The 13,001-nt window shown below is 42.2% G+C and overlaps 1 protein-coding gene across 1 annotated transcript in view; it reads right to left on the reverse strand.

Annotated features, from left to right (window-relative positions):
- CFI (complement factor I) overlaps positions 1-13,001 on the reverse strand; it is a 69,592-nt gene that overhangs the window by 20,851 nt on the left and 35,740 nt on the right. The window contains exons 4-6 of the mRNA XM_069743847.1: positions 12,623-12,798; positions 8,963-9,073; positions 7,058-7,165 (exon numbers count right to left, since the gene is read on the reverse strand). Of these exons, the coding sequence (XP_069599948.1) occupies positions 7,058-7,165; positions 8,963-9,073; positions 12,623-12,798 (395 nt within the window). The remainder of the gene's footprint in view (positions 1-7,057; positions 7,166-8,962; positions 9,074-12,622; positions 12,799-13,001) is intronic.

The following is a 13,001-nucleotide window of genomic DNA, read 5'->3' on the forward strand; positions in this document are numbered from 1 at the left end:
AGGTCAGTTTTAGCATTTAGTGAACCTAGCAAAAAAGCCAAACAAAAAACCAGTGTGGGATTGCACTTTTTTTGCAATTTCACCGCACTTGGAATTTTTTTCCCGTTTTCTAGTACACGACATGCTAAAACCAATGAGTCGTTCAAAAGTACAACTTGTTTCACAAAAAAATAAGCCCTCACATGGCCATATTGATGGAAAAATAAAAAAGTTATGGCTCTGGGACAGAGGGGAGCGAAAAACGAACACGGAAAAACTGAAAATCCCAAGGTCATGAAGGGGTTAACCAACAGGCCAGCTTGCATATCAAATATGAGGAATGGGGGTCACTTGGGTAATAGTGATAAAAAAATAATAAGTTTCCATGTATCCTTTAATAAGATGTATAATAGAGGGGTTACAAGGACACTAAACTTCAGGAAGGCAAATTTCCAACGGATGAGAGAGGATCTTGGTGCAATTAACTGGGACGATATCCTGAGACATAAAAATACACAAAGAAAATGAGAGACGTTTATTATCATCCTGGATAGGACCTGGGCACAGTATATACCGTATGGGAATAAACATACTAGAAATAGGAGGAAACCAATATGGCTAAATAGAGCTGTAAGGGGCGTAATAAGTGACAAAAAGAAGGCATTTAGAGAATTAAAGGAAGTAAGTAGTGAGGAGGCATTAAATAAATAAAATATAGAAAATTAAATAAATTCTGAAAAAAGCAAATCAAGGCAGCAAAGATTGAGACAGAGAGACTCATTGCCAGAAAAAGTAAAAATAATCCCAAAATATTCTTTAACTAGATAAATAATAAAAAACAAAAAAATGATAGTGTTGGCCCCTTAAAAATAGTCTGGGTGAAATGGTGGATGAGGAAAAAGCCAATATGCTAAATGACTTTTTTTCATCAGTATTTACACAAGAAAATCCCATGGCAGACAATATGATCAGTGATAACAAAAATTCCCCATTAAGTGTCACCTGCTTAACCCAGCATGAAGCACGGCAGCATCTAAAAATCACTACAGTTGACAAATCCCCGGGCCCGGATGGGATACACCCCCGAGTACTGCAGGAACTAAGTACAGTCATTGATAGACCATTATTTTAAATTTTTAAAGATTCTATAATAACAGGGTCTGTACCACAGGTCTGGCGCATAGCAAATGTGGTGCCAATATTCAAAAAGGGGACAAAAACTGAACTCGGTAATTATAGGCCAGTAAGCTTAACCTCTATTGTGGGTAAAATACTGGAGGGCATTCTAAGGGATGCTATAGTGGAGTATCTGAAGAGGAATAACCTCATGACCCAGAATCAGCACGGGTTTACTAGGGACCGTTCATGTCAGACTAATCTGATCAGCTTCTATGAAGAGGTAAGTTCCGGACTGGACCAAGGGAACCCAGTGGACGTAGTGTATATGGACTTTTCAAAAGCTTTTGATATGGTGCCACACAAAAGGTTGATACATAAAATGAGAATAATGGGGAAAGGGGAAAATATGCGTAAGTGGGTTAAGAGCTGGCTCAGGGATAGGAAACAAAGGGTGGTTATTAATGGTTAACAGTCGGACTGGGTCACGGTTAGCAGTGGAGTACCACAGGGGTCAGTATTAAGCCCTCTTCTTTTTAACATATTTATTAATGACCTTGTAGGGGGCATACAGAGTAGAATTTCAATTTTTGCAGATGACACTAAACTGCAGTGTAATCAATACAGAGGAGGACAATTTAATATTACAGGAGGATTTATGTAAACTAGAATCTTGGGCTGATAAATGGCAAATGAGCTTTAATGGGGACAAGTGTAAGGTCATGCACTTGGGCAGAAGAAATAAGTATAATTATGTGCTTAATTGTAAAACACTGGGCAAAACTGTCACTGAAAAAGACCTGGGAGTATGGGTGGATGACAAACTCACATTTAGTGGCCAGTGTCAGGCAGCTGCTACAAAGGCAAATAAAATAATGGGATGCATTAAAAGAGGCATAGATGCACATGAGGAGAACATAATTTACCTTTATACAAGCCACTAGTGCGACCACACTTAGAATACTTTGTACAGTTCTGGTCTCCGGTGTATAAGAAAGACATAGCTGAACTAGAGCGGGTGCAGAGAAGAGCGACCAAGGTTATTAAAGTACTGGGGGTCTGCAATACCAAGATAGGTTATTACACTTGGGGTTATTTAGTTTGGAAAAGCGAAGGCTAAGGGGTGATCTTATTACAATGTATAAATACATGAGGGGACAGTACAATGACCTTTCTAATGATGTTTTTATTGGTAGACCTGAGATGGGGACAAGGGGGCATCCTCTACGTCTGGAGGAAAGAAGGTTTAAGCATAATAACGGATTCTTTACTGTAAGAGCAGTGAAACTATGGAACTCTCTGCCGTATGATGCTGTAATGAGTGATTCATTACTAAAATTTAAGAAGGGTCTGGATGCCTTTCTTGAAAAGTATAATGTTACAGGTATATATACTAGATTCCTTGTTAGGGTGTTGATCCAGGGAACTAGTCTGATTGTCGTATGTGGAGTCGGGAAGGAATTTTTTTCCCCAATGTGGAGCTTACTGTTTACCACCTGGGTTTTTTTTTGCCTTCCTCTGGATCAACATGTTAGGGCATGTTAGGTTAGGCTATGGGTTGAACTAGATGGACTTAAAGTTTTCCTTCAACCTTAATAACTATGCTCCAATGTTACTATATATTAACACAAACCAGAAATGCTGTCGTCTTCTTTGGGCCAAAGTTAAAATGGGCTAAGGAAAAATAAAAAATTGTTCTGTGTCTGAATCAAAATCTTCATGAAAACCACAGATGTTGTGTCCTCAAGAGGGAAGGGATTAGCTAGCTGGTTATCAGTGCACAGTTCAAAAGCCTGACTAATGTCTGTGACATGGCAGCTTTCACATCTTGAAAGCCACTATCAATGGTGAGCATTATATTGAGGTTTTGGAACAACATATGCTCCCATACAGACAATGTCTTTTGCAAGAAGGCCTTACATATTTCACGAAAATAATGCTAAACCACATACTGCATCCATCTTTGCAGAAGAAGAGTTTGGGTGATGACCTGTCCGCCTGCAGTTCAGACTTTTCACTTATAGAAAACACTTGGTGCATTATGAAATGTAAAATTCAACAAAGAAGTCCCAGAACTGTTGAGCAGCGGGAGTCTTAGGCTATGTGCACACGTGGCGGATTTGTTGCATTTCTGCAGCGTTCTTTCCATGCGAAAATGCTATAAATCTGCAATAGATTATTAAAGCAATGTTAATCAATGGCATTCCTGAATTGTTGTGCACATGCTGCGGAAATTTCCATCCTTATTTGCAGCATTTTACATTCCACAGCATGTCAATTCTTTTTGCGGATCTGCAGCGTTTCTGCACCAATTGACTTCCATTGAATCAGTCAAATCCACAGCAAAACCGCAGGTATAAAAAGGTTTGCGGATTTGCTGTGGAGTTGCGTGCAAAAAGCGCTGCAGAAAAAAAATGATGTCAGAAGGAGGAAGAGTGTGGGGGCGGAGAATGTGTGTGCGGATGTCTCCGTGTGTGTGCCGCTGTATGCGGGTGTCTGCGTGTGTGTACGGGTGTTTGCATGGGTGTGCGGCTGTGTGCGGTAATGCTACCGCCGGTACTGTTGGTCACAGCGCTGCGGGATCATGCTGCCAGATGTCAGCATGATCCCACAGCTGACTGTGACCCGCAGCGGTGGCCTGCGGTAAACATGCAGGCGTGGGCCGATGAGAGTACTGCTTCCATCGGGCTATGTCTGCTGTCACTGATAACAGTGGCAGCAGGTGCCGCTGATTGGAGAGTAGTATCATTTGCCGGCGCCTGTGCTCACAGTTAGAATTAAAAAATACCTAAGATTACATACATATTCACATAAAAATAAAAACCCATTCTATTCACCTCACACCAAATCCCCGACGCCCTTGTCTCCTAGAAATAATGTAAAATAATAATCCAACATATACTCCCTGTCCGCCATAGTCCAGGTAATCCAGATTGTCCCACAACGATCTCACGTGTAGAAGAGTCCAAAGTCCGATGTGACTCGCTCTACCTGGCCTCCGGCAATACACTGACAGGCACTTGCGGCACTGCTGCGTGGGAAAGTTCTCACACAGCGGTAGTGCCATGAATGACAGCTCCGGAGCTGATGAACTCCGGTGAACTCTCACGGCAGCACAGTGATACACTATGGGAGCGATCATCTCCTGTCAGTGTATCAGTGGAGGCCGGGTAGAGCGGTCACGTCTCCCGATGTGACTGTTCTACACGTGAGATCATCGTGGGACACTCGGTAAATGGACTACGTTGGACAGGGAGTATTATATGTTGGTTTATTATTTTATTTTTGTTGCAGGAGACAAAGGAGTAGGGGATTAGGCGTTCAGTAAGTATGGTAAATTAAGGTTCAATAAAGGAGTCTGTGTGATTATTTGAAATAAAGGACTTTATTATGGCTGTGTCTTTATTTAACATATAACTATAGGATTAGTAATGGATAGGTGTCTTATTGACGCCTTTCCATTACTAAGCCGTGGGTTTGATGTCATCGGACAATACAAAGGTGACATCAACCCTAGAAATATGAACCCCACTTGCCACCGCTATAGGGCAAGTGGGAAGAGCGAGGCTAAGTGCCAGAATTGTTGAATCTATAAGATGCGCCATTTCTGGGGCGGCTGAGAGCTGATGTTTTTAGCTTGGGGGGTGCCAATATCCATAGCACCTTCCCAGGCCATTAATATCAGCCCGCAGCTGTCTGCCTAGCTTCTGCTGGTTCGATTTTATAGGGGGACCCCATGTCAATTTTTTCTGGGGTTCCCCTGTAAACTAGCCAGTAAAGGCTAAACAAACAGCTGTGAGCTGATATTAATAGCCTGGGAATCTTTAAGGCTATTGGCTCCTTGCCAGAATATTAACCTCAGCCGTCGGCATTCCCTCTGCTGGTTATGAAAATTCCACGGGAGCCCACATAATTTTTTTTTAAATTTTTTTAAAAATAAATATTGCGTTTCCCGCGAATTTTGTGTGTGTGTCTTTATTTAACTCTTTATGTACCGTTTTATTAATGAGGGTATCTGGCTGACACCTGTTCATTACTAAACCTCGGGCTTGGTATTATATATATACAGTATTTATAACATATTCACTTATATTTGTTTTGTTTGTGTAAACATTATATTTGAACATGGTATGTAATGATATTATGGTCTTCGATGGAGAATGAAAAAGAAGTGGTTGAAAAAGGAAATTACATCACAATTCTTTTTTATTTTAATAATATATCTTTATTTAGCTTAAAAAAACGCATACAAATCCGCATGAAAATCCACATGGATTTTCAACTGTGTTTTCTGCTGAGAGGCAGAAACCGCGTAGAATTTTACAAAAGCATGTCCGCAACGTGCACACGTAGCCTTACTGTAATGTGGTGCAGGGCGGTAGCCGTGGGTGAGAGACTCGTCTTTCAAGCCACAGCATGCTACAAGAAGAGGGGGTCCTGGCTGGGTGTGTGGGCTTCATCTATGGGGGCGCTACGCCACATGATGTCAGCAACTTCGGCTCGCCAGGCCCGGATCTTGAAGAAGTTCAGTGAGGGAGACCACCACTCAAAAATAAACAGACTTTTACTTAACCTTAACTTTGTGGGAATTATGTTCAATAGATAGCAGGTGCATAACTTCACAAACGTTTCCTTTACAACAAGGAGCATCTTCACACACAGTCTCTGTACCTCTTACCAGGTTACTTGTTTCTGCCCCCAAATTCCTCTGCCTTCACCGCAACCAAGCATAGTACTACGGTCCAGTAAGTTAGAGTCCTGTCCTTAACCCGCCGTTCTGCTTCCTCCTTTACCTTAGGGGAACTAGTTTACCACTATGGCAGTTACTTTACTTCTTCACTTGCTGACACCTTTGAATTACCGCCCAGGGCACTCTCTTCATCTCACGTTCCCTGTTTTGTCCTGGCCCGTTACCTCTCCATCTTCTGAACTCGGGGCCATACTGCTAGTCATCCTATCCCAGGACCTGTCTCTAGTAAATCACTCTGTCTTTCTATCGCTTTTCATTTCTCTGCTCAGGATTAGTGATGAGCGAGTGTACTCGTTGCTCGGGTGACCTCCGAATATTTATGACTGCTTGGAGATTTAGTTTTCATTGCGGCAGCTGAATGATTTACAACTACTAGCCTGCTTGATTAAATGTGGGGATTCCTAAGCAACCAGGCAACCCCCACATGTACTCAACCTGGCTAGCAGCCATAAATCATTCAGCTGCCGGGATGAAAACTAAATCTCCGAGCCAAGTAGTCATAAATACTCAGAGGTCACCCAAGCGTGCTCTTGAAAACCCGAGCAACGAGTATACTTGCTCATCACTACTCAGGATCAGACTATCCACTGCCTTGGTCTCCACTCACTTTGGGGACACCCAACTCATGCGGCCCCGCTGAGTGCTCAAACTAAAGAACTGACTCACTATCAGGAAGTGCTCTCTGTGCTAGTCCCAACTCTTTATCCATACCTACTCACTACCGATTGCTCGGCAGGACATATCTCTATCACATAACAATGTAAAACATTTTAATGCATCATATCACAGCACAGCACATATCAACAAGGGTGAATGTGGGCACAACTTCCATGTTCTTTTACTACATCAGGCAAAAGTGGGACAAAATTCGTTTCCCAAAGCTCCAGCAATTGATTTCCTCACTTCACAGATGATTACAAATTGTTATAAAAAGAAGAGAGATGCCACACAAAATGGACTGTCCCAACTTTTTAAAGATGTGTTGCTGCCATCAATTTCAAAATGTGTTAATTTTTTCAAATTAAATGGAAAACTGTCTCACTTTCAATTTATAATACGGTATGTGTTCTATGTTCTGTTGTATTTATTTAGTGTTATGTCTCCATTGGTATGAATAAACCACACTTTTGGTAACACAAGACTTAAAACAAGATACAAGATATTTTCAAAGTGACCCTTTATTTTTTTTTTCTACGGACATGTTCATTTTACCTTCGCAGTTGTCCTCGTCTTCACCACTGATACAATCCACCTCACCATTGCACTTATTTTCCATTGGGATGCATACATCTGCTTTACAGTGGAAGCTATTTTTACATTCTGAAATTACATATGAAAATGAATGTAATACCAGTGTCAATGTATGCCCTAGCAATAGGAAAGATATGATAATTAAATCTACTATATAATTGTCTAAGGGTCACTTCCATCTTTCTGTCTGTCCTTCTGTCTGTCCTTCTTTCTGTCACGGATATTCATTGGTCGCGGCCTCTGTCTGTCATGGAATCCAAGTCGCCGATTGGTCTCACCAGCTGCCTGTCATGGCTGCCGTGACCAGTGACGGCCACAGTCCGATTAGTCCCTCCCTACTCCCCTGCAGTCAGCGCCCGGCGCCTGCTCCATACTCCCCGCAGTCCACGCTCACACAGGGTTAATGCCAGCGGTAACGGACCGCGTTATGCCGCGGGTAACTCACTCCGTTACCGCCGCTATTAACCCTGTGTGATCAAGATTTTACTATTGGTGCTGCCTATGCAGCATCAATAGTAAAAACATCTAATGTTAAAAATAATGAAAAAAATAAAAAATCATTATATACTCACCTTCTGCCGCCTTTCCCACTCCTCGCTACGCTCGGGTGACCACTCCATGCAACTGGCAGGTTCCAGTGGCAAGGATGGTATGGGAGAAGGACCTGCCATGACGTCACGGTCATGTGACCGCGACGTCATCACAGGTCCTGCGTGAGAACGACCTGCCATGATGTCACGGTCATGTGACCGCAATGTCATCACAGGTCCTGCGCACCTGCGCGAGAAGGACCTGCCATGACGTCACGGTCATACGACCGAACTACAAGGGGCCCTCGGAAGGTGAGTATATGTTTATTTTTTATTTTTTAACCTGTGACATACGTGGCTGGGCAATATACTACGTGGCTGGGCAATATTCTACGTGGCTGGGCAATATACTACGTGGTTCTGTGCTGTACACTACGTTGCTGTGCAATATACTACGTGGCTCTGTGCTGTATACTACATCACTGGGCAATATACTACATAACTGGGCAATATACTACGTGGCTGGGCAATATACTACGTCACTGGGCAATATACTACGTAACTGGGCAATATACTACGTCAATGGGCAATATACTACGTCAATGGGCAATATACTACGTGACTGGGCAATATACTACGTCAATGGGCAATATACTACGTCAATGGGCAATATACTACGTGACTGGGCAATATACTACGTGGCTGGGCAATATACTACGTAGCTCTGTGCTGTATACTATGTCGCTGTGCAATATACTACGTGGCTCTGTGCTGTATACTACGTCACTGGGCAATATACTACGTAACTGGGCAATATACTACGTGGCTGGGCAATATACTACGTCACTGGGCAATATACTACGTAACTGGGCAATATACTATGTGGCTGGGCAATATACTACGTCAATGGGGAATATACTACGTGACTGGGCAATATACTACATAGCTGGGCAATATACTACGTCAATGGGGAATATACTACGTGACTGGGCAATATACTACGTAGCTGGGCAATATACTACGTGACTGGGCAATATACTACGTGACTAGGCAATATACTACGTGACTGGGCAATATACTATGTGGCTGGGCAATATACTACGTGACTGGGCAATATACTACGTGACTGGGCAATATACTACATGACTGGGCAATATACTACGTGACTGGGCAATATACTATGTGGCTGGGCAATATACTACGTGGGCTGTGCAATATACTATGCGGCTGTGCAATATACTACGTGGCCATGCATATTCTAGAGTTCCCGATGCGTTAGAATCGGGCCACCATTTAGTGTTATATATTGTATCAGTGGTTAGTCTGTCATAGTTACCTGTACAGCACAGTTCATCACTGAGGTCTCCACAATCATTTTGCCCATTACAAGTTTGATTAAAATTAATGCATTTTCCATTGACACAAGTGAAGAGACCTTTGTCACATTCTGCAATAGAACAAGAGATTAGTTGCTTGTGCAAGTGTTTTATGCATTGTCAGGACTTTTTAGAAAAAAATAATTTTCACCACTGATGATGCGCTGAAATCTCATCTCCCGAGATCTTGGTGCTGAGATCTCCATTTGCATATGCGCCGCCCCCGGCCGGCAGCCATTTTCCCGGAGTCCAGTCCACCGCATGTCACTGCGGGGGCTCTGGGCTTTCACAAGATGTCGGCAGAGCCCCCACAGCAGCGGACCACATCAGAACACCCCCTGATCCCAGCCTGCAGCCAGTAAGGTATATCGAAATTATGAGACGCACCCCCATTTGCCCCCCAAATTTTTTGGGGAAAAAGTACGTCTTATAATCCGAAAAATATACGGTAACCTATTTAGATATCACATTAACAGACTATAGCTTGGCAGCATAAATAAATATCAACCCATACTGAAAGCCCATAGATTGTAATTCCATTTTAGAAGCATACTCATGTCAACAAGATTACATTATAGAATCTAAAATCATTATGAACAGACTAAGGCAAAGAGGTTATTCTCACTGTTCCTTGTGGAAAACTGATTCCATAGTGGATAATATAGAGAGAGAAAAATTGTTGAAAGACAAAAAGATAAAATATTTATCTAAATAAAAATTACAACATGACACCAATCACGTTTTTGACCCAATATAGTCCAAAATATGATGATATAGTCACAATTATAAAAAAATACCTCCCCATTTTGAATAAAAATAATTTTCTAGCAGACGAACTAAAAGAAGCAGAAGTCAGATTCACAGCCAAAAAGGCTCCTACACTCAGTGCGGTACTCGCACCAAGTTTATTCCAGGGAAAACAACATCAATGAGAACAAAACATGGTTGTCTTGTAAAGGCTTTTACAAATGTGGACATATACCCTGCAAAAGCCTGTCAATATGTAAATGTAAAAAACTACAACATTTACTTCTATCACTACGGGTCAGGAATTTAAATTCAAAATTTTATTAATTGCAATACCGTAGGAGTTATCTATCTAATTGGATGTGCAGAACGTAAGCTACAATACGTAGGCTGTACCACGGGTCCCCTCAAAAAAGAATTAGAAGACATTTATCGGATACAAAAGCCTAACAGCAGTGAATATATCAGCTGTTTCCAGACATTTTGCACAGATACACAAAGGGGATACCAGATCTTTTAGATTTATGGGGGAAGAAAAAGTTATGAAACCAAATAGAGGGAAAGATATAAAAAGGAAAATATTGAATAAAGAATCCTATTGGATTTTTAAACTCCAAACAAGAGCATGACAGGGTCTAAATATAAGGCAGGATTTAATATTAGAATATAATTAATCATAGTTTGTTTTTCCACTATTTGTTTCCGAGTATATTTTTTTTTACACCTTCACCATCTGGCATTTAATTTTTTTTCTTAAATATGTTTCTCTCCTCAGCACTATAAGGGATTAATTCCTCAGACCCACACCAACTAATTACCAAGCATACAAGTGCACGAGTGAGAGGCTTTCTATAAAAGAATTCAATTTTCCCTGTCTAGTAGACCAAGACGTATTCATCGAAACACATCGGAAGGCAGTCAGTGGTATGCTGGCGTTACTGTTTTTATGAAAGGCAATACATGTGAAGTTTTATTCAAGAAATCAGCGTTGGAGAATCCTCACTTTTTTCTCTTGTTTGAAAAACATCCCAAACCGAGGCGGCTCCGTGCGGAGAAGTACACCTGGACAAGGTGCTACAGATAACGATGATCTGACCTCCCCTCTTCCTAGTATAGATAGTAAAAGCTTCAACTCAATCCGCAAATAAAAGCAAGTTCACACTCCGGCCCGTCGTCTGTCAATGAAAATATAGGGGGCTTCCACGTTACTGGTAGCACAGAGGCTCTGGAAAAGTGCTATGACTCCTTGACCACCAAAAGAAATCCAGCAAATTCTGCGCTACCAAATCCAAATGCCCCCCCCCCCCATCTTTTCCAAGCCTCACAGTGTGCCTAAACCACATTTTGCATCCACATGTTTGGAATTTTTGTAGCGTTGAGACTGAGAGTCCACCGAATTTACTGGGTGCGTGTCTGCAGTAGCACAAGCTGGGCACACTGTATGAGTTCTACAAAGTACGGGCACTACAACGTACTGGTCACTATATTCTGCTGTTCTATCACCTCATGGCACTTTCAAACCATTCCAGCAAAATGGCGCTACTTCTCTTCTGACCTACTCAAATTGTGTAACAAATTGTCTGGTACATTTTTTCCTATTATCCTATTTGAAAACTTGAGGACCAAAGCAACAGTACGAGGCCCCGGAAAGGTCAGAGAGGCCCGGCGCCTGCGCACTGCAGTACTTTGCTCTGCCCTCAACAGGGCAGACAAAGTACGCCTGCGCCGGAGCCGCGGCGTGAAGACCAGAAGAGGACATCATGGAATGAAGATAGGAGGCACCGGAGCGGACCTGAGACACCCATTTGACCAGACCACAGAGGGACCGCCCCTGGGTGAGTATAATCTAACTTCTTTTTCTCCTCTTTCAGGTAACATCGGCGGCTTATCTACAGCATTACAGAATGCTGTAGATAAGCCCCTGATGCTGGTGAGCTTACCTCACCATCGATTTTGGGGGTGACAGGTTCCCTTTAAAAACAACTATTAGAAAGCAATCAGTAATTTTGCATCCTATAAATGGGAAAAATAACAGCATTTTTGTTGCTAGCAAATACTATGAGGATATGGAAAACTATGCATTGCAGTCTCTCCAGCTCTGCATTATGACCACTTCATCTTAGGGGGAATATACGTGCCTGTTGTGCACGGCCCTGTTCTTCGCTGGCACAGAGCGGCCACAGATCGCTCCTGCCAGCGATTCAGCTGCTTCTACTAACATCACGTCAACAGAAAGGTGTTTTTTTTCTGCTCTGCTTTGTTGACAGAGTGGAACTGCAGATGTTATGCTGATTGACAGTCGCCTCCCTGCTGCCTAACTGGGGGAGCCGGCTGCCAATCAACATGATGTCGGCAGTCATGCTCCATCGATTCGATTGCCTGGAGAAGAAGAGCTTCTTTGTTGATGTGGAGCAAAAACAGTCAATGATCGCTCTGTGCCAGCGCTGGATACAACAGGCAGGTAGTTGCCTCTGTTAGCAACTACCTGCCTGCTAGTTTTTTTGACAAATAGTAAAAAAAAATTCCTGGACCACCCCTTTAAATCATTACTTCAAGACGTCAACTGTCCTGACTATGTTGCTATACTATGGATAACATTCCTTTGAGTGTATGGGTTTTTTCCTAACAGTATCACAGTTACAACAGTGGCTTACTATTATTATTATTATTTAGTATTATAGCACCATTTATTCCATAGCGCATTACATGTGAGGAGGGGTATACATAATAAAAAACAAGTACAATAATCTTAATCAATACAAGTCAAAACTGGTACATAAGGAGAGAGGAGAGAGAGGACCCTGCCCGTGAGGGCTCACAATCTTCAAATGTTCTGAGGTCAGCTAGTGCTTTATATGGTCCATGATACCCACCATTTTTCTTGTCATAACATGAAACAGCAGCTCGCTCTGTCTTAGTACTTGTGCTCTTTATAATACTACATTCAGCCAAAGTATTTTCAGATCCCCGACATTTCACCTGAAGACACTCCTGATTGCTTTCTTCATGATTTGAGATATTGTACTTTAATGCTTCAATAGTAGCACCTCTGAAAGAAAAAAAAATAAACCAAGGGTGCAACGAAAAGTTCTATAAGAAAATACAATAAAGCTGTTTGGACAGGAACCCCCCTACTCACGTTTGGAAAATGCCCTACCAATCATGACCATTTGGCCAAAGATTTTGTATGGCGCTGTGCCCTCCCCTTCACAGCAGAACTACTGTCAACTGATTATGCAGGGAATACAGTAC

This window comes from Ranitomeya imitator, chromosome 1 (assembly GCF_032444005.1).
Source record: "Ranitomeya imitator isolate aRanImi1 chromosome 1, aRanImi1.pri, whole genome shotgun sequence".
Classification (NCBI taxonomy): domain Eukaryota; kingdom Metazoa; phylum Chordata; class Amphibia; order Anura; family Dendrobatidae; genus Ranitomeya; species Ranitomeya imitator.